The sequence below is a fragment of the Hetaerina americana genome, unplaced genomic scaffold (genome assembly GCF_022747635.1).
Source record: "Hetaerina americana unplaced genomic scaffold, ioHetAmer1.1.p SCAF_5, whole genome shotgun sequence".
Taxonomy (NCBI): domain Eukaryota; kingdom Metazoa; phylum Arthropoda; class Insecta; order Odonata; family Calopterygidae; genus Hetaerina; species Hetaerina americana.
This window is the reverse complement of record NW_027287095.1, coordinates 63,443,006-63,466,387: the sequence shown is the minus strand read 5'-3', so window position 1 is coordinate 63,466,387 and position 23,382 is coordinate 63,443,006. Positions and strand designations below refer to the sequence as shown.

General features: G+C 37.5%; 1 protein-coding gene across 3 annotated transcripts in view; it reads right to left on the bottom strand.

The window, feature by feature from the left end:
- Nucleotides 1-23,382, bottom strand: part of Gpat4 (Glycerol-3-phosphate acyltransferase 4) — a 139,109-nt gene that overhangs the window by 6,797 nt on the left and 108,930 nt on the right. The window contains exons 2-7 of one of the 3 annotated variants that reach the window (XM_071592884.1): nucleotides 19,765-20,193; nucleotides 17,616-17,756; nucleotides 17,385-17,519; nucleotides 10,440-10,676; nucleotides 8,935-9,168; nucleotides 7,216-7,331 (exon numbers count right to left, since the gene is read on the bottom strand). In XM_071592884.1, the coding sequence (XP_071448985.1) occupies nucleotides 7,216-7,331; nucleotides 8,935-9,168; nucleotides 10,440-10,676; nucleotides 17,385-17,519; nucleotides 17,616-17,756; nucleotides 19,765-20,193 (1,292 nt within the window). The remainder of the gene's footprint in view (nucleotides 1-7,215; nucleotides 7,332-8,934; nucleotides 9,169-10,439; nucleotides 10,677-17,384; nucleotides 17,520-17,615; nucleotides 17,757-19,764; nucleotides 20,194-23,382) is intronic. The other 2 variants (XM_071592885.1, XM_071592886.1) reach the window with 2 other exon arrangements.

Sequence of the window (23,382 nt, the reverse complement as noted above, 5' to 3'; positions counted from 1 at the left end):
GGGATTCTTTATAGAAAACAATTAAGCATAACTGAAATAAATACCAAGAGAAATTGCGTTCTTTGCAAAAAGTTGCATGAAATATAAGTCAATTACTTAGTAACTGGGGACAGAACCAGTAAGAGACTAAAAAACTCAATACTAGATTGAGCCCCATTTTATAATGTAACATTCAATCCAATCATTAGTTAATGTGAGCATTAACTTTAATTGGAGATCACTGACAAATATGATTTTATAAACAAACAAACTTTCTCACTGGTGAATGTGAACATTGTAACCTCTGTAACATCACTAGTCAGTTGTTACAGTCATTGCCAGCTGTTTAATGGTTGGTTTTGAACTCAACTTGTGGTCATAAAACTGAGTTTTGGCTTTAGCCGGAGGTTTAAGTTAAATTTTAGTTAAACAAGACATTATAAAACCTGGCCTAATTGTTACAAAGGTACCAAAATATGTGATTTCCTTATGAAAATGAGGAAATAATCCAAGTCCCACACTAAACTCAATGATTAGGCAATAGTGATGCAAATACAAATATATCCAGTACACTGGACAGATACATGGACTCATTTTTCTTCCTCACAATGCATGATTATGACACAAAATGTGGTACAGAGAGGTACAAAAAGGAGAGATTAGATTGGTATGGTGGCTAGAATACTGGCTTCCCACCCTAAGGACCCAGGTTCGAATCCTTGAGGTGGCAGTTCTTTTTTAGTGGTATCCCGATCCCTACGATCCTGAGTTGCTTTGTGGAGAGCACTTTAAGTCAGTAAGCCATATGTTGGATGGGATGTTTAGCTGTGGACCGCTAATGATGACACTTAGAATCTCTCTACCCTTCTTCCTTGCATCCCTATTGGCACAAATGACCTCTGCTGTTGGCCACTTCCCCTAAAACTACTACTATTGGTTGTAAAAATCCTTAAAACCCAGTGCAAACATTAACAAGGTCACCTTTAAAAAATTTTACACAACTTGGTACTGAATTCATAGCATAACTTTTGATAACTCTGGTTAAAATGTATATCCTTATATGTTCTTAATGTAAAATAATAATGTATTTGTCCTTAACATCTCAAATGCTCCCATGGTGACCATGAATTAATTACAGAGAAGGATCACAGTTCAACTAGTATTGCTATGAAATGGAAACGACAATGATTTTTTTCAGAATGTTCCAGAGACTGAGAACATATTGACAAACTCCTGCATTTTGTTGCACATTAGTGGGTGACCCCATAAAGGTAACTGTCAAAGGCATTTCCGGCAGTTTCTTTGAATTTTCCAAAACATAACCAGTAATGTGTTTTAAAGTTGACTTTAGAGAAGATGCCTCAGTAGCTATTGGCTGAAAAAATTAAACAAAGGCATCTAGGTTTGAATCCCAGTCAAGGCATATGATTTTGACACTGTGAAATTCCCCATGTTGAAGTCACATTGCAATGTTAACTCGACCCAAGGTCCACTACTTAATGGCGCAATTCCAAACCAGATAAGATAAAAACCCTAGAGCATATAATACTACATATTAGACTTAACAAATGGATTATCATGTAATATCAATGTGGTTCAATGAGTCTACTTACTGGACAACTTTGTTTATCAATAGAATTAACCAGACATACACCATTTTAAATCTTATTTACTTAAAGAACATTGCATAATGACTATGGTAGGTGCTTTACAGATATACAGCTGAAGAAATGTAAATTATCAAAGTGTACATAAATTTTTTTTTATTTAAGGTAATCTACCGGTTAAGGTAGGTTTTTGGATGGACACAACTAACCACCAAACAGATATTTTATTACTCCTAACAAAACACAAAATCCATCATCCTACTCTATATCAGGTCCCTCTTCATCTCTGAGTACTTTCTTCCTCCCTTCATCCCGTCCAACATTCCTATCCTGTTCCTTCCCTTTCCTCTTTTGCCCAACATTCTACACTCTATCACAGTCTTCAACATCCCACTGCCGGTCAACACCCCCTTCATCCACTTTTCCTGCCTCCATAGGATTGCTCCCAACAAACCCCTCTCTTCGCCCACCATACCAAGTACTTCCTCATTTGTTTTCTTCTCTGTCCATTTCACCTTCTCCATTCTTCTCCACACCCACATTTCAAAAGCCTCCAGTCTACGTCTATCCTCCTGCTTCAATGACCACGTTTCCGCACTGTACATAGCTACGCTCCATATCAAAGTTTTTACGAGTCTTTTCTTAACATCCTTACTCAAAGTCCCTGTCATCAACTCCCTCCTCCTTGTGAAAGCCTCTTTGCCTAGCGCAATTCTTCTCCTTACGTCCCGACTACTTTGACCGTGTTGGTCCAAAACACTACCGAGATACGTAAACTGTTCTACCTGCTCTAGTTTTCGCCCTCCTATTTTAATGTTAAGCTTGGCCTTTTTCTTTCTAGAAAATCGCATAACCTTTGTTTTATTAATATTGATTCTCATCCCATACCTGTCGCACTGAATTTCCAATTCACTCAGTAATGCTTGCAGCCCCTTGGCTGACTGACAAACTAAAGCTTGGTCATCAGCAAACCTAACTGATTTTACGAATTCCCCGCCCACTTTCATTCCTACCTCGAGTTCTTCCCATGCCTCTTTGATCATTTCCTCTGCATACAGGTTGAACAGCAATGGTGATAATGGGCAACCCTGCCTTACACCCCTTCCTAACACTGCCCATCCTGACTCCCCGTTTCCCACCCGCACCTGAGCAGTCTGAGACATGTACAGGTTGCGGATTAGCCTCCTTTCCCTCCAATCTACTCCTGTTTTCTGCAATATACTCATTAGTTTTTCCCAATTCACTCTATCAAACGCTTTTTCGAAATCTACGAAACAGGCAAATACCTCCTGGTTGTGTTCTATATTCCTCTCGATTAATAATCTCATTACTGCAATGGCATCACGCGTACCTCTCCCCTTCCTAAACCCAAACTGATCATCCCCTAAGTAATCATTTGCCCTAATCTCTATCCTTTTGTTTATGATCCTGAGAACAACTTTAGCTGCGTGGGATATCAAACTAATTGTCCTATAGTCCTCACATGACGTGGCCTTTACCTTTTTCGGAATAGGAACTAAAACTGATCTCACAAAGTCTTCTGGCCAGATTCCCTCCTCATAAATACTACGGATCAGCCCATATAGCCTCTTCCTCCCACATTTTCCTAAGCATTTTAAAAGTTCCACGGGAATGTTATCTACCCCCACGGCCTTATTTAGTTTCATCTCCCTTAATGCCCTTTCTATCTCATTGTCTAGTATGCCTGGGCCTAAGCTGTCTTCCTCGACGTCATTTTCTTTTTCAATGTCTAACTTTGTTGGTCTGAGTTCTTTACTATACAGTTCTTCTATATACTCCTTCCATCTCTCTTGGATCTTTCCTGCGTCAACTATTACCTTACCTGCCTTATCTCTAACTGTTAGCATAGCTCTTCCTTTCTTACTTCCCGATAACGATTTAACTTTGGTGTAGAGCGCACCGATTTCACCCTTCCTCTGCAGACTTTCCATATCCTCGCACTGCGTCTTCCACCATGCTTCTTTTGCTTTATTTGTTGCCCGCCTTAATTTATTGTTCAATTCTTTATACTTCATTTTGCCTAATCCTGTATTTATATTCTTCCATTTTCGCCGCTCATCCATCTTTGTAATCATCTCATCCGTGATCCATGGTTTCCTAGTCCTTTTAGCGTTAACGGTTCCAATAGTGTCTTTTGCGGCTTTAGACAACCCTTTCTTGATCATTTCCCATTTTTCTTCGATAGTACTTAGCCCTTTACCATCCTCCATGATTTTCTCTACCGCCTGTTTGTATTCCTTCCTTTCCAACCCATTTAATGCTTCTACATTCCATTTTCTAACTCGCCGCCCCTGCCTTATCTTTTTGAAACGTACGCTACATTTCATAACAACTAAATTGTGGTCTGAGTCCGCATCCGCTCCCGGGAAGCTGTGGGAATTTATCACACTGTTCCTAAACCTGTGTCTAACCAGGATATAATCTAGCTGATATCTTCCTGAGTCACCTGGCATTTTCCATGTATACCTGCGTCTTTTGTGGTGTCTAAACCAAGTGTTGGTGATGACTAACCCCTGTCTCCTGCAGAACTCAACTGCTTTCTCCCCGCGGTCATTCCTCGTGCCTAAACCATAGTCCCCCACCTCATCACCATCTCTTCCTTCGCCTACCGTCGCATTCAAATCCCCCATCACTATCAAATGTTTCCCCGCAGGAACACACGCGATCATGTCCTCTAACTGATCGTATATCCTATCGACCTCTTCTTCCTTATGGTTGCTCGGTGGCATGTATACCTGAATAATAACTAAGTTCGTCGGTTCTGCTTTTATCTCCACTAGTAGTATTCTATCCGTTACCTGCTCTATCGCATAGACCTAAAATATCTCTATTTCCCCTTTCCATCTCTCGCTTAACATTCTCCAATTTCCCTGTCCTCATCATTGTCCTAACATTCCACGTTCCTATTCTAACTAATTTGGTCTTCTTCTCCTGCGTCTTCTGTCCTGCTGCTGCTGGTTTTCCCTTGCAAGGGTTTCGTGGGATGACGACCGCGGAAGCCTTGCCTCCCCCGCTGCCGGGCACGACACACATTGGGCCGGGCCCCGTGGTTGCCAGGACTCAAAATATCTCTATTGTCCATCATATTTTTCTAGGGATTGATAATTGAGGTGGTTTCCCGTTGCCTTCCTCAATAGTGTTTTTAACGTGACACCATCACTTACTGGCCGCCCCACTGGGGTCAGACGCCATTGCAGCCGCCTCACTGAGGAACAGACGCCGCGTGGACTACCTTTCGTCTGGCTCCTAACCTTCGACCTATCTGGCATGGGTGACCCTACCAGGAGCAATTTTTATTACTCCCGCCAGCACAGCTCTAGGGGTCATCGGAACGCACAAGCCCTTCCACCACGTCAAGGTTGTAGTCCGGGGAGGGTGTACATAAATACTACCTTGATCAAAAAGTTCCCGGAATAACCACCGTGTGGCGCTCCCATCGTTCCGATTTGAGTTCTGTTTTTTTTGTTAAATTGGTACATCTGTTGTTGATATTCCCTTTAAATCTTAGTGTCATAACTTGACATTTGCAAAAGTTACGTAGCCAAGAGTACATCTATCCCTGTGTGTGTTGGCGATTTTTTACAATTTCAGAAATGGATTTAAATTTGCAACAACGAACTTGTATTAAATTTTGCGTAAAAAACGGATTTAGTGGCGCACGGACGCTGGAAATGTTGGAAAGTGTTTCGGCAACGATTCTCTAAAAAAAACCGGTCGTTTACCAGTGGCACGAGCGGTTCAGAAGTGGTCGTGAGTCAATCGAAGATGATGAACGCAGTGGCAGACCATCGACATCTAAAGTCGGTGAAAAAATTGATAAAGTAAAAGAAATGTTGGTCAATAACCGCAAATTAACCATCAGAGAAATAGCGGAGGACTTGAACATTGCCTATGGATCCGCCCAAGACATGCCCGTGGTTAATGATTTGGGTTTCCGTCGTGTAGCAGCAAAGTTGGTGCCAAAAGACCTCAATTTCATGCAAAAAAGAGACCGTGTTGACGTCGCAAAATACATGATTTGCGAGGCTGAATCCGATCCCACATTCATCAAAAGGATCATTACTGGAGACGAGACGTGGGTTTATGAGTACGACACGCAATCCAGACATCAGGCAAGTGAATGGCGTTCACCAAATGAGCCGAGACCAAAAAAACCACGTCGTTTTCAGTCAAAAAAGAAGGCAATGCTGACGGTTTTCATGGATTACAACGGTGTAGTGCATCATGAATTTTTGCCAGAAGGCCAGACAGTAAACAAAGAGTATTATTTGGGCGTTATGAGACGTTTGCGTGAAGCAATTCGCCGAAAGAGACCAGAAATGTGGGCAGAAAACTCGTGGATTTTGCACCATGATAACGCACCGTCGCACAGTGCTATCATTATTCGTAATTTTTTGACGAAAAATGCAACAAATACCATCCAACAGCCACCGAATTCACCTGATTTGGCTCCCTGTGACTTCTTTCTGTTTGATCGAGTTAAAAAACCATTACGGGGAACGCGTTTTAGCAACCGAGAGGAAGTAATGGAAAAATCGCAGGAAGCACTGATGGACATACCGAAAACCGAATATAAAAAATGTTTCGAGGATTGGATCAAGCGCTGGCATAAGTGTGTTGCAGTCGATGGGGATTACTTTGAAGGGGACAATATAGATTTAGATGAATAAACTTGTATTTTTAATTTTCTGAATAAATTCCGGGAAATTTTTGATCAAGGTAGTATATATATATATTTATTTATTGAAACATCAACTTCAACGTCTTAAATTTTATGCTTACTCCTCTAACCAACCTGAATTATTATCTCTCACAACATGGAATAATTAGCTAAATTTTTATTAAATTGAAGGGAGTTTTTAATCTCCTTTCGTCCATGATAAAATTCTTTGCTTAGAATCACAGAGCATTTTTTTTTCTTCGTCTCCTCTAAGAAGAAAGTGTTGTTTCATCAAAACAATACACCAGCTCACATATCAGTTATTGCAATGGCCAAAATTCATGAATTAAAGTTTGAATTGCTACCTCATGCACCCTATTTGCCAGATTTAGCCCCCTCGGATAATTTTCTGTTCGGAAACTTAAAAAAATGGCTCGGTGATCAAAGATTTTCCAACCGTGAAGGAGTGATGTCAGCAGATAATGGCTATTTTGAGGAGCAAGGCAGTTCTTATTATAAAAAGGGTATCAAACTTATTGAACATCAGTGGGAAAAGTGCATAGAGCTGAAAGGAGATTATGTTGAAAAATAAATACATTTTTTTCCGAAATTTTTGTGTTGTCTTTGTTTGGTTGGGTACTTCTGGGATTACCCTCATATTTTACTACAATCTAGTCACTTGTAGCCACATCATTAGGCAAACCTAAAATATGGAATACAAATTTTTACTTTGAATACAAATGTAATCCAAGCCATTAAAAAACTGAATCACAGTTGTTTCAATTATCTCATTAGAAGCACTTTTCAGAATAGTCATTATTCAATACTTGCCCTTTACTTTGTCATGCCATCACTAGCCTGAATAAGATGATGTTTTCATTAACTTGAATTCAAATTTTAATAAATCTGGAACAAGGAATAAATAAAAAAGGAAGGGAAAATACTTACCTTCTCGTCACTGCTTCCCTGTCTTTTACTTCAGAGCGTTCAAACCATATGTGTGATGATGCCCTTGCTAGTGCTCTCTGGAGAACTCCCAAGAATCCTCCATGTCGCTGCCCAATCTAACATGAATAAGCAACAAAAGGTGTGAAGGCAATCATAACTCTTCCTTTTATTCAAAAATAGTTTTCAATTTCCAATGATATAACCAGCATTTTAAAATAACCAGTATTATAAAAAATTACTGTGAGAGGTCTTAAGAAATTTCTCCAGCTTTAGCAAAAGTGAAATCACGATGTCCCTCCCTTACAAGGGGTTGGCGTACAGATTAATTGAGAGATTATTAATGTTTGCTCTCGTTATGTTTCTTCTGTATATTAGAAAAGGTCAAGGAAGTTCAAGTTGCTCAAGAAAGAACATTCAGAGAAGTTATTATTCATATTTCATGAACATTTTCCATTTAAAGAGCATAACTAACTTTTAAAACTTGAAAGATATCATAAAAAAGAAGAATTATACATGAATTATAACTAAACAAAATATTTCAAGAATATTAGAGTATCAGTCTTCGATGATAAATTACATAAAAGCCATTGACAATTTTTCCAAGCAGAACAATACAAATTTCAAAGAAACTGCGGGAGATGCTGCAACAATAACTTCTAACGGAGTCATCTGCTAATATGCATTTCATTGCAACAATTTTAGAGTGTAAAAATCATTTGCCTTGACCGGGATCCCGGTAAAGGTGAATGATTTTCACACTCTAAAATTGTTGCATCAGAACCATACAGTTTGCTTACTATCAAGAATGTTTATCAGACACCCCAAAATTATTCAAGCACATAGACCCCCCCAATTTTTAAATATCCTTCACGTTTGCACCGATTGCACACGGTAGAAAACCCTCCCATGCAAAATAATGTTAAATATAACATGATATGAACAACCAATTCTCACTGAATTCATGCAACAATCCCAATATATTTTAACATTTTTCACCCATCCCATTATTCAATGTGCATGCACATTATGCAACCAAGTTAATGATATAAAGATTTGACCAGAGAAGCCAGGAAAGACTATTATTATGTTAGTATATATTATGATCATTCCTATAAAAAAATTAGCTTAGCATTTTTTAGGCCCCAATGAAAATATCAGCTCTATTGAATGATATTACATAACTGAGGTAGCATTTGCAAAGGGGTACATTGCATATTTTGTCCAGGGTACACTTTATTCAGTGATATTGGTAAGAGTTGTGCCTGGCTCTAAAAGAAATGCTAAGCTAAAAACCATATGAAAAATTAAAATGATGAGTGCACATCATTGCCAAATTGAAAAATAAAGCACCGACTATGCTCTCAGGAGCTTTCAATTAAAAAACCAAAAGACTAATGAACATAAAAAACACTAGCAACAACATGTAACAAGTAAAAAAATTGATTTCTTACACAAAATCACGGCTAATTTTCGATTAATGAAATGAGAAAACTTTCCCACATGAAATCTATATGGTCTCAGATTATTACAGAAAATCCTCCACTAATACAAAAGAATTTAACTGGCCATTGCTCCCCATTCAAAAATGAGCAGGACTTTACAAATTGCCCAACAAAATTTATAATCATACACCCAAGCGGGTACATATAATGAACCCTGTAAATGAATCAAGGCATATCAACAAATTAGTATATTCGATCCCAAGATGTTTATACATACCAATGCATAGCAGTTATCGCACGCAAGCACTAGGACATCAATAGGTGAGGTGTGGTTCGCCACGCAAATGCCTCCTCTGGGCAAATTCTCCCGATTATGATAGGTGATGACAGCTGACAGGGCACTCGAGAGGATCCCAAAGCACATGATGGACACACGGTTGTTTAGCCATCGTTTGAACTGACCCTCAGGGAAGTACCCCACAAAAGCTGTACACAGAGTCAGCCAGGTGACCTATGGCAACAGACACAAATAACCCAACATGCAGACAGCAATCATACCACAAACAAGAACATTGGGGAGGGGAGAGTTAAGTAAACTGGCAAAAATGAGTGGTAGTAAAAACAACATGAGACATCACCTGACAAGACATGACAACAACACGACTTGCCCAAAACTCAACATCACACAATTAACAGTGAATGACCTCCAATACAAAGGACAACTGCACAGTAAGGAGACTATTCACGGGTAAACCAGGCATACAGGAGCCAAAATATTACCACAGCTTCACCTTAATGAAATCAATCCTAACCATGCTGTTTTCTAGGAGCCTTATTTAGCTCAATGAAATTACCAACTTGACCCTGGATAAATAATATCCATGATAAATGATAAGTAATTAAATTAACCACATTAAAAATAATCAGATAAACTGACCCTCCAAGAAAACACAAATTAAAACAAACAACATTAAAATATTTTGTAAACATCCAAGAGACACTTTCAAGATACATTGGTCTATTCATTTTGTATTACAATTCACCAGTAAAATCTCCATCACTTCATCTCACCACCAAACAAAGGTAAAATTATCCTTTTTTGCATGTACAAACCAATAATTAATTTTCTCGCGCAAGTCTCTGGATTAACGTACTTATTTTTCACTCAATAGGCTGTTTTTCACAGTTATGAATTTGTGAAGAGGTAAATAGGTAACAGTAACAGTTAAGTGAATCTACTGCTCATTATCTGAAATTCTACTGGAAAGCTATTCTAATAATTTAAGGGTTAAATTAAAGTTACATAGTCCATTAGAAACACGCAGCCATGGCTAATGGGGAAAGAAATTATTTACTCCAAATGCCTCAAGAATAAAGCCAAGGACAGCAGCCAAACAAAAAGATGAACAGGTCATTTAAGTTGTGAAAGAATGGATTTAAGAAAGTGACCGAAGTTCCCAGTTTATGCATAATAATATCATTTGCAGCCACCATAAAGACAATGACATCCCAAAAAAATCCAACCATGTTAAAAGTATTCACAGGAGCACTGTTAACACCCACCATACATAAACAAATGATATCAATAATAGTTGTGCAACATAGAGCACCAAAATAGTAAATGCTAAAAGATGTTGAATAGCCTTAATCTCCGATGACACATGGAACACTGACAAATCACAAATGGATTAAATCACATTTATACCCATGGAATACAGGACAAAAATCTTCCCAATTTGTTCTTCGAACTCCTCTGCCACTCAACCCCTATTTACAACTCACCAAGGAGAACACATTCTCTGTAGCGAGCATGACAATGTCAACTGGAGTGGTGTGGTTGGCTACACATATACCATTTCCTTTCGGTCGATACTGCAAATTATGGAAAGTCAGCACAACTGACAATGACCTTCCAAATATGCGGAAAGAAGTAAGCGATGCTCTTGCATTGAGCCAACGTTTCAGGCGGCAATTAGGAATCTGACCAATAAGTGTAGCTGACACAACAGTCCATAACACCTGGAATTTGAGACAAGTGCAAGCGCACAGAGTTTTTTTTTAATGTTCTCCCACCTCACAGAAGCTGCAGCCATCACCATCTTCCTGGGCATATACATAGGGGGATGAAAATATATAACACTGTGCTTTGAATGTACATTTTGTTTAAATTCTAACTCCGGAGAAAATAGTGAATTTGAATTTTAGTACAAAACCTAACACATATCCAAAAAAAAACAGCACTTGGGCACCTTGAAGAAGCCCTAGCATATCAAAGTATCATACCATTTACAGCTTTTCATGATAATGATTTCACAAGGTCATTCGAATTGTTACAATGAAAAATTCATCGATCTTTTTCAACTAATTAGGTACACTTCCTTGCCTCAGGTAAATTTTTGACTATATCCTAAGTGAAAGTTAAACACCCATGATACGAGACAAGATTATACATTTAAATTTAAAATAATATATAAGTAAACAACAAATTTAACCATTGCACTAAAAATAGTGATATGTATAATATATAAACATTCATTCTGCATAATAATGAAGTCACTACACCATGACAAACATTCATGTTAGTTTATCTAGAATTAATGGCTAGCAGTGTATACCAATAACATCATATTTATTCAGTTCTACAACATTACTTATTTAATTAAAATATGAGTGAGCATTCAATTTAGTGGCATGAAATGTGTACATTTATCAGTAGAGCAGTGCTGGTGCTATAAAAAAAACTCCATTATAACACAAGGTTGCACTTCACAACCACTGAGAGCTGAGAAAATACATTCATACATAATATTTAAACAAAATATAATGGAAAATTATACATGGAAAACTGCTACATGAATTGTTTTTAATTCAAATGTATTATTTGGATCATCTTTCACTGGACAAGATTCATATTATCCTTGAGAGAAATTTCACCGGTTACAAGGAATGGAACTGGTGTACCTACTCTCAAATACACTCATTGTATTCATGCCAGTCAACTTAGTTTGAGGTGAGCTCCACCCTAATTTATTAAAACCAATTTCCAGGCAGGTGTTGGCAAGGCTGACTAAGATTATTAGAGGAAAACTTAACTTGCCATTATTAAAACTCGACAACATGGGAGAGAATGAATCTTTTAGTTCACAAACTTATTTTGTACCAAAATATTAATTATTCTACGCAATTATGTACATTAATTATATATTTGAGTTCAAGAGCTAAGTAAATTCTAGAACATAAGTCTGTAAATCCTCTAAGAAGATGTCTCTTGGGCACTGAAATTACCAGGACCTCACAGGGCACAAATTAATAATGCAGAAATGAATATTTTTAAATGGTTACAGCCAGATAAAAAGTGAGGTTTATTAACCTCTAAAACCCAATTAAAAGCATTTTCATGACCCAGAGCAATTCATGAGACTCCATGACATTTGGATCACCAATTACTTCCAAATGAGCAGGCTTAGTAGATCTTGGACTATCACTGAAATATTGCAAAATGAGGAAGAGCAACCTGAATATTTTTTGACACTATTACAAATACATACCGAGAGATACACTCATTTATAAATGCAATGCCACCTCAGGAACATTTATGCCCTGATTCTAAATGTGCTAGACAAAAATTAATTGGGAATTGGAATTTTTATTTCATTTATTGCTCCAAACTTCCCTAAATGGCAGTAAAACTCATGATAAAGTAAAGATAACTATTGGCAATTTGTAATATTTTTTTAATTATATAATTCTGCCTCTATAAGATTCAATATAGTTGGAGCGTGGTCTTAGATAAAAGAGTTCAAGTTTAAAGGAATTAAAAACAAAATATGCAGTAAAAATAGCAGAGTGTGAACAATACCATCTTTTTATACAAAAAGAACACAGTCCCTCAAATAACAAATAAAAACTACATATAAAAGATGGCAACATGAACAAATCCAGCCTTTCTCAGAGTGCTATCCTCAAGATGGTTACTTGGTCACATGCTAAACTAACCTGAATTCTCTACACTATTCACTGGGTGTCAACCTCCAACCATTAATAAAATCTAATGGAAGGAAATGAAAAATAGTAACTTTGTGATTCCACTGAAAAATTTTTATTACGAGACGACCCGAGTTTTGACATTCAACGTCATCTTCAGGTTGACTTCAGGTTCATCTTCGATGTTGAACGTCGAAACCCAGGTCGCCTCATAATAAAAATTTTCAGTGGAATCACAAAGTTACTATTTTTCATTTCCAATATAAAATCGATTCCATAAAGTTACGCCGGAAACCATCAATTAACTCTAATAGAAGCAACAGTTCCTAACATTCATTTAATAATGATTTCATAATCATCAACACACAACAAAATAGCTATGTGGGCACTAAATCTTTACAACATTAACAGCAAATGAAATCACTAATAAATATATACCTATCAAAGTTGGTTTAAAGGCGATGAAATTATGACTAATATTTGTAGGTATTATTGCTCCATAGGTGTGTTACAAGTATACCTGTATATCATATAAATGAGAAATGGTAGCCCCTAGTCAAATGCTCATAAAGGACTAATTAATCTAATGGTACTAGTGTGACCCATTGTTTAATTCAACTTGAGAATTTGAAAATGTGATATACATAAATATTTCAGCATTATTGAATGTGACTCTAAAGATCAAATTTCCAAAGAAAAAGTTCTCCTCTTTTCCACATTAAGAAGGTTTAATTTCTTACAATATAAATGGATACATATGACCATATTTGAAATTTCACAAATAAGCCAGATAGTTGCATTTTTAGCATATTTAATTCCTTGTGTTATCATTCAAAGCAAATAGCCATAGAAAGAATGGAGAGAATATCAATATGGAGATGAGTTGAAGTTGAAAGCTCATGGATATGCAATTTCAGTTTATATTCAACCAACTGAGAATTTTGAAAACTTTATAGCACATACCACTGCATACAGTCTAGGAAAATATTTCATTGATTTTCATACATAAATTTATCATTCATTTAGAAAATTCTACATTATAATTTTTGCAGTACTACAGATGTTACTATTCCAGGTCTTAAACCTTTTGTACTGCCATTAAAAATCACTTTAGTTTCCAGGGGGTTTATACAACATTTATTTTTAGTAGAGCAAAGACATATTTTTGAACCCTTTTCCCAATTTATTTACTCTTTGAGGTAGTAATCAAGGATGGCATGGGACATTAAGAGGAAAAGGGTTTAGAGTGGAGGATATTTTACACTGCTGTTAAATATGGAATATGTTTCATGTTAAGGTAAATACAAGGATAATAAAAACACACTAGAAAATAGTTTGACTACAGAATTAGCTTCATGAATTGGTAGTGGTCACTGTTTGTTACCTAAACAGTTATTTTTACAAAGGCAAATAAATATCATGTTGTAATTTAAGGACCCAGAAAGGGATTTCAAGAAAAAACTTTGATGGTCTACAGTTAGCATTAGAGTTATATCATAGCAATGGACACCAAGGGATCATACTCTCTTATAAACCATGAGGCAGATAGCATACTACTGACTGGGAACCAATGTACCATCATCTGATGCGTTTAAATAGAATACCCTTTAGTAATACTCATCTCGAAGAAGGGAGAGGATTCAAAGGTACCTTTAATCAATGCCCAAGATGGCGGTTAAAAAAACCTTAAGTTTCCAGTTATATTACCTTGAACAAAAAGTTCCCGGAATAACCACCGTGTGGCGCTCCCATCGTTCCGATTTGAGTTCTGTTTTTTTTGTTAAATTGGTACATCTGTTGTTGATATTCCCTTTAAATCTTAGTGTCATAACTTGACATTTGCAAAAGTTACGTAGCCAAGAGTACATCTATCTCTGTGTGTGTTGGCGATTTTTTACAATTTCAGAAATGGATTTAAATTTGCAACAACGAACTTGTATTAAATTTTGCGTAAAAAACGGATTTAGTGGCGCACGGACGTTGGAAATGTTGGAAAAGTGTTTCGGCAACGATTCTCTAAAAAAAACGGTCGTTTACCAGTGGCACGAGCGGTTCAGAAGTGGTCGTGAGTCAATCGAAGATGATGAACGCAGTGGCAGACCATCGACATCGAAAGTCGGTGAAAAAATTGATAAAGTAAAAGAAATGTTGGTCAATAACCGCAAATTAACCATCAGAGAAATAGCGGAGGACTTGAACATTGCCTGTGGATCCGCCCAAGACATGCCCGTGGTTAATGATTTGGGTTTCCGTCGTGTAGCAGCAAAGTTGGTGCCAAAAGACCTCAATTTCATGCAAAAAAGAGACCGTGTTGACGTCGCAAAAGACATGATTTGCGAGGCTGAATCCGATCCCACATTCATCAAAAGGATCATTACTGGAGGCGAGACGTGGGGGGGGATCGAGATGGTGCGGGGGCTAACGTACTGGCTTCCCACCCTGAGGGCGCGGGTTCAAATCCCGGCGGTGTTGAATATTTTTCAGAGGTATCTCGATCCCTACTAGAGGTGCTTTGTGGAGGGCACTTTGAGTGAGTACGCCGTCCGTCGGATGGGACGTTAAACTGTGGACCCCTTGGCGCCTTTCGTAAAGAGTAGGCTAATGCCGACGCCGGGTTTCTCTCCACCCTTCATCCTTTCCTATCCATCCCCTATGGCGCAAATGACCTTAGCTGTCGGTCGCCTCCCCTCAAAACTAGTACTAGGAGACGTGGGTTTATGAGTACGACACGCAATCCAGACATCAGGCAAGTGAATGGCGTTCACCAAATGAGCCGAGACCAAAAAAACCACGTCGTTTTCAGTCAAAAAAGAAGGCAATGCTGACGGTTTTCATGGATTACAACGGTGTAGTGCATCATGAATTTTTGCCAGAAGGCCAGACAGTAAACAAAGAGTATTATTTGGGCGTTATGAGACGTTTGCGTGAAGCAATTCGCCGAAAGAGACCAGAAATGTGGGCAGAAAACTCGTGGATTTTGCACCATGATAACGCACCGTCGCACAGTGCTATCATTATTCGTAATTTTTTAACGAAAAATGCAACAAATACCATCCAACAGCCACCGAATTCACCTGATTTGGCTCCCTGTGACTTCTTTCTGTTCAATCGAGTTAAAAAACCATTACGGGGAACGCGTTTTAGCAGCCGAGAGGAAGTAATGGAAAAATCGCAGGAAGCACTGATGGACATACCGAAAACCGACCGTAACTTTTGCAAATGTCAAGTTATGACACTAAGATTTAAAGGGAATATCAACAACAGATGTACCAATTTAACAAAAAAAACAGAACTCAAATCGGAACGATGGGAGCGCCACACGGTGGTTATTCCGGGAACTTTTTGTTCAAGGTAGTATATTGACACTAGGTATACATTTATTGATAATAATGAATACATCCAATACCATTCTTCACACACTAATCTGCTCATCACACACCCCCTAGTCATTCAAAATTAATCCCCCACACACACGAAGGACTTCTGTGATGAGTAGCAATTTACCATGAGAAATCCACTAACTGACAGGGAAACTCTTCATCAATATGATTTCACTGCAAGAAGATCCTAGATTCACATTCACACATATGATTCCCACAATTGATGTGGCAACCATTCCCATGACTCACTCAAAAATATGCAACAAGGATAGTCTCTGGTAAGCCTAGACCACTGAATGAATATCCACAAGCCCACACTTAGGGAGAAAACTCTTTTACATGACTATGGTAATTATAAGAGTTTCCACAAACAAATTCACGCAGTATCTTTGGATCATAGAGAAACCCATAACATCTGCATTACACTGACTGATATTCATTTTTTTAACCTGTAAATTGTCTCTTCATGGAACTAAGCAAAGGAATTCTATCCGAGTTGCTGTATCAGATTCTATCAACCAACAAAGCTTTGCTTTCAACTTTTCTAATTTTCCATTATGATTCATTCAGCACTAATTCCACTTTCTTTACACATAATATTTTTAGTCCTTAAACAAAATAGCCATACCCTTTTTACGTATGCATGAATTTACCAGAAAGCAAAGGTATTAGCTTAAGAATATTCTTCTAGCATGAAATGGCTTCTAAGTACTTATGGGCATTTGAAACTATGTAATATATTGTTCAAAATTTCCTGGACATGAATAATTACAAATAGTATATAGTAAAATGCAAAACACATATACATATATGATGATAAATTCATACTTGAATCAGCTTACAATGTAAGAAACATTATTAAATATCTAAAGTTTAGTTGGCCCATTCATACGACATAATATTCTTTCAATTCAAATATTTTAATTTCCTTGTTAATTTAATTTCCTAATTCTAGTAATGCATGTCCAAATGTCTTAAGACTTTATTCATATGTCAATTAGAATTGATTCAAAGCTGCCCTGTACAAATATTCTTCAGAACCTTATTGGTACATATGTACTTGATTTTTCAATTTTCATTTTCATGTACCTCACAGCAGAATTCTCTGTTAATTTTAAATGCAATCCATTTCCATTCAATATTTCAAAAGCATTACGTGATTGAAATTGAATTATTTTGCCCATTAGAGTGCATATAACACACAAGTAGCCACAGAAAGCTAAAGGCTGTGGGATTGGGGCTTAAATTTTTACCTAAAGGGGCATCTAAAACAGCACATAAGTACTCCTGGTGTTCATTCTAGAGTATTGAAAAAGTTTCAATTTAAAAATCAATGAGAATTTTTGCCTCTTTTTTTACTTACCCCAATAAAGCATATCATCACCCTTAAAGGAAGGAGGAAAAAATATCGAATGCAGAAGCCCAGCATCCAAATTATGGTGAGCTTCCAACTGATGAACTCGTAGCGTCTGTTTGTCCTGGTTAGCAAATTCCATGACTAAGAAAAGAAATAATTATACCCCAATTAGCGACCATTACCATAATGCATACATATTTTTCAATTAAATGAGAAAGCAATGTCAATAGAAATTACCTTGAGATCTTCAGCTTCAAACCTGTGGGTTACTTCATCTTCTATTATTGCCTCCACACCTGCTTTTATGTAGTCTAAGCAATCAGCCAATTCAAATTCCCTTTTCAAAGTTTCAAATGACCTCCGCCTTGGATATTTCTCCTTAAATGAGAAACAAGGAAATTTCAAATTAAGTAATCATGCTCAAACCAATAAAATGCATTAAGTTGCACATACTACCTTGATCAAAAATTTCCCGGAATTTATTCAGAAAATTAAAAATACAAGTTTATTCATCTAAATCTATATTGTCCCCTTCAAAGTAATCCCCATCGACTGCAACACACTTATGCCAGCGCTTGATCCAATCCTCGAAACATTTTTTATATTCGGTTTTCGGTATGTCCATCAGTGCTTCCTGCGATTTTTCCATTACTTCCTCTCGGCTGCTAAAACGCGTTCCCCGTAATGGTTTTTTAACTCGATTGAACAGAAAGAAGTCGCAGGGAGCCAAATCAGGTGAATTCGGTGGCTGTTGGATGGTATTTGTTGCATTTTTCGTTAAAAAATTACGAATAATGATAGCACTGTGCGACGGTGCGTTATCATGGTGCAAAATCCACGAGTTTTCTGCCCACATTTCTGGTCTCTTTCGGCGAATTGCTTCACGCAAACGTCTCATAACGCCCAAATAATACTCTTTGTTTACTGTCTGGCCTTCTGGCAAAAATTCATGATGCACTACACCGTTGTAATCCATGAAAACCGTCAGCATTGCCTTCTTTTTTGACTGAAAACGACGTGGTTTTTTTGGTCTCGGCTCATTTGGTGAACGCCATTCACTTGCCTGATGTCTGGATTGCGTGTCGTACTCATAAACCCACGTCTCGTCTCCAGTAATGATCCTTTTGATGAATGTGGGATCGGATTCAGCCTCGCAAATCATGTATTTTGCGACGTCAACACGGTCTCTTTTTTGCATGAAATTGAGGTCTTTTGGCACCAACTTTGCTGCTACACGACGGAAACCCAAATCATTAACCACGGGCATGTCTTGGGCGGATCCACAGGCAATGTTCAAGTCCTCCGCTATTTCTCTGATGGTTAATTTGCGGTTATTGACCAACATTTCTTTTACTTTATCAATTTTTTCACCGACTTTCGATGTCGATGGTCTGCCACTGCGTTCATCATCTTCGATTGACTCACGACCACTTCTGAACCGCTCGTGCCACTGGTAAACGACCGTTTTTTTTAGAGAATCGTTGCCGAAACACTTTTCCAACATTTCCAACGTCCGTGCGCCACTAAATCCGTTTTTTACGCAAAATTTAATACAAGTTCGTTGTTGCAAATTTAAATCCATTTCTGCAATTGTAAAAAATCGCCAACACACACAGAGATAGATGTACTCTTGGCTACGTAACTTTTGCAAATGTCAAGTTATGACAATAAGATTTAAAGGGAATATCAACAACAGATGTACCAATTTAACAAAAAAAACAGAACTCAAATCGGAACGATGGGAGCGCCACACGGTGGTTATTCCGGGAACTTTTTGATCAAGGTAGTATACTTAAATGAGAAATTTCATAAATTTGTCAACCTGAGGTGCACAAATTCAAACAAATTGCCCTAGAATAGTTAAAAAACAATGCCAGGACAATAGGCACATGGATAGTTTGCATTTTCATATTCAAATGCTTGGAAGAGATTACAACTTCCTGTTAAGCGCTGGCATACACATAAATGAGCAAACACCATTAGTTCTGTAGAAAACAGTTAAGTGTAAACCAGATGAATCTTTCATGTTATATAGTTTTAACCACAATAAATGCTACATTTAAGTTTATTTAGAATGGTTTTATTTAGAAATTAGAAATTCAAAGGAGGCATGAACAAAGGATGCAGGGCATTTTGATTTAAAATGGACCGATGAAGACTGTGATAGAGGGGAGAACATTGGGCTGGAGGGGTGGGGGGGAGAAGAGTAAACAATTTGGCCAGAATGGAGGAGGGAAGTAAGCGGATTCAAAGAAGGGTTGTTTTTAGCGAAGGGTGTCGTGTGAGGTGAGACCTAGAAATGTCGCAGATTTGGTGTATTATTCCAAAACATACCTTAAATGTAGACTACCATTAATGATAATAATTTACTGAACATCGAGTCTACCTCGCCCTTCTCAGCTGGTGCATTCTCTTTGTGATCCTCCATTTTCGAGTATTGTTCGTTGTGGTTCAGCTCCATGTCGTGGATGGGCCGATGGTTGCACTCTGGGTCAGGTTCCAGTATTAGATCCTCTCGGCTGATGACAGTGTGAGCCCCCGAAGGAATGTGACCATTTTGTAACTTCAAGTTGGTCACCCCATCGCTGCACTTGTGGCCATCCCTTGTGGAATTGGAATGATTGTTTGCCAGCACTCGGTCATATGGGCCATTGGCCACTATGTCACCCATACTGTTAAGCAAATGGCTTTTGCTGTATGTCTGATTCGTCGTCATCCCATGCCCTTCAATCTCTTCGCCCTCGCTCTCTGACATGTCCATTCCAATCTCGTACCGTTCCCTTCTCCTTGCTCTCTCAATGTGCTGTCGTCCATACTGCAATTAGAGATAACAGGAAAAATTGTTAATTTCCATTAACTCAGACTTGGATAATCATTCTAAGAATTCCAAATGGCCACAGCCACACGTTACAAGAAAAGCTATTTCCATTTTTTGAACTGAGGCACACACAAATAAGCCAAAGTAGATGAAATATTAACTAGTGAGAAACATAATAGATCATGTAAAAATAACTATTAAATGTAAATTTTAGATAAAGTTGAATCAAATAAATTATTTTCTAATTAAAAGCTTTTAAGGCATGTAAAATAATAACTGAAGAGATAAGAGTATCAAATAAATATGTGTACGTAAAACTTTGTATGCACCAAATTAAAGATCGGATAAATGCAGCAAAAAAAATATCATTGAAAATTGGATTTTAGTAATTGGATGGTGGATAGAAGGGAAGGTCCCAAAAGTTCCAATTTATACAGTACTTCATAAATACTATGAAATAGTTAAATGCACTCAAGTTTCTCATGCAAACAGTTGATTAGCCAAAGAGTTTATGTAAACATTAAATTTAAGAAAAACCTTAAATATGAATGGTCAAATTAGGACTCACAAAGCGACCATATGGAATGAGTTTTGATAATTATCAGGTGAAAATTGCATTCCTTTGCTCACTCCAATTAAAATTAATAGTGCTCAAGATGGAGAACACATTCATGAATTGCCTATAATATGCATTGAAGTGAAATTGGCCTGGGAGTCTTTTTCTTTCCTCCAAACAAATGTGTGATACTCTGTAAGATCCTGAACTGCCAATGAGCACAGGGATATTGTTTCCAATGGGAATAAAACTGCCACTCCTAAAAAAATCCATTGCTTATCTAAGTCAAATTTCAGCCTCCTATCTCCAACTGAATAAACATATTTAATTATTGGAATGTAATCACAAACTTCATATTTCAGGCAGACCACCTATACAAGGTTTGTATAAAAAGTATTGGTTATCATTTTTTCCTGACATGTGCATTAAGCGCTGAATTCGGACAATGGCTTAAGCGTGCGCATGATCGCAGTTCGTATTGGCATTAATAATATGACAGGGTATACCATTATCACTTAAAATTTGGTGATGCGAAAGATCTGCACTAAACTCGTCCCGAGATCTGGACAGACAACCAAGAGCAGAGTCAAGTGCCTGCTTGGGAAGACCTACTGCAATGACATTGTGATGATTCCCCAACCCCGTTTCAACCCCAACTTAGCACCAGCAGACTATTTCCTATTCCCAAAAGTGAAATCCTCCCTCAAGGAACACCACCATGGAACCCTAAGTGACATCAAAGAAGCTTGCACACATACCCTTAAGGACCTTCCACAATAACCAACCAGGTGGACTTCGAGGCGTGGAAAAACCCCTAGCAAAAGTGTGTTGATGCTCAAGGGCTGTACTTAGAAGAATTTTGAGGCCTTGAGCAATATATGAAAAAAATCTATTTTTCCTAAACTTTTCCCAATACTTTTTACACAGACCATGTATGTTAAAAATTAAAGAGGCATTTTCGATCGTTATTTTGTAGTAAATTAATTTTTTATGTCACTTTAATGGGCCTTTCATATTCCAACAGCTTTGGTCTGAAATTGCTATTTACAAGAAAAAATTAGCGATTCTAGGGTGTCACCATGGAAAATGTGAAAAACATTTTTTATAATCGGGCATGTTTATTACTTCACCAAGTCTGTCACTGCCCTGTGTTTAAAAGTACACGCTCTTGGAAAGAAAAATGTTTAATATAACATACCCATGATATCTTCTCCAGAAGTAACCCAGATTCCTCTTAAGCATCCTATATAGTAGGAGGTGCTGTTATTTTAAATCGCGTTCAATTTAGTTCCTAAAAGACTGATGACATTCACAAATAACAAGCCTAAATTCTGACACAAAAACTTAACCCAAGTATCAGGAGTGGTCAACCCCTTTTGAGACTTCAGCCCATAAACGAATGTCTTCAAGAATCCAGGGGGACACAATCATAATATATTAGCGGGAAGCTACTCATTTTACAGAATATCAATGCCGAATCTATTGCACGATTTTCCCGATAAAGACGCCGTCCTTTTCGCGATTTTTTTCCACGCATACTTAGAAACTGGTCAAGCATTTTTATAAGGGCTATTCCCCATCATTTTGCACGCCGCTGGTATCCCTTAAGTTGGTTCTACTACATAAGGTTCAGTTTTTGCTAGTGCCATCATGCGCGATGGCTTATGGAAAACCATCCAAAGCTTACAGGTATCCTTTCCAGATAAAAATAGAGCTGTTTACACCGGAAGCTTCGGGTTCTCGCATAATAATCCCAAAAGCGAACATAAAAATTGCCAATTTTTTAATGAGACCTTTTAACCATTTCTTGTCGAATTTTCAAAGAAATTGAGTAAAATCCAGACTTTTTTGCGGTTTCCGAAAGAGAGAACACCCATAGTGTTTACACAACAAATGACAATAATTTACCATAAATTGATAGTGAGATATCTTAACAATAAAGTATGGCCCAACTAATAGTACATGGGCAATAAACCAATAATCGATAACCTACGATATAACCCATTTTTTGGCCGACAATTAAGGCAGAATTAATCAGGCAAATCAACGGCGAGTTAATTTTAATTCACACTTTCTAGAAACATATGTCATGAATGGAATCAAATAATTCTTATAACCGACACCAAAATTTTGTGAACAAACAATTAGATGATAATTAATCACAATCTGTAGAGAGTGGAAATAAACAACAAGGCACTTTTTGTGTGAAAACTGATAAAAATATATCCAAATACATTTAATTTTAAATATGACATCATTCCTAAAAGAAAACTTAATAATTTTCAAAGAAAAAAATCATGAGCCTCTCTAAAAAATACCGAATTACGCAAATCATTTAAAACCATCAGTACACTCTCTCGTTCATCAACAAGTGAACTGTGGTCAGTACGATAAGCTAAAGAAACGCGACATGGGCGCAGCCACAACATTTATCAGTAATCTGGTATTCACATTAATAAAGACAGAAAAAGGGGAACCTTTTCTTACATACAAATATAAATATCCAATAATAATCCAAATCTTAAAAGAGTACACGCCTCGGCCATGGTTTAGATGTTTGAGAAAAGTTGGGCGCGACGAGAACGAATTTATTTCCACAGGTTGAACTGTTGGCGCCAAACGAGGGAGGG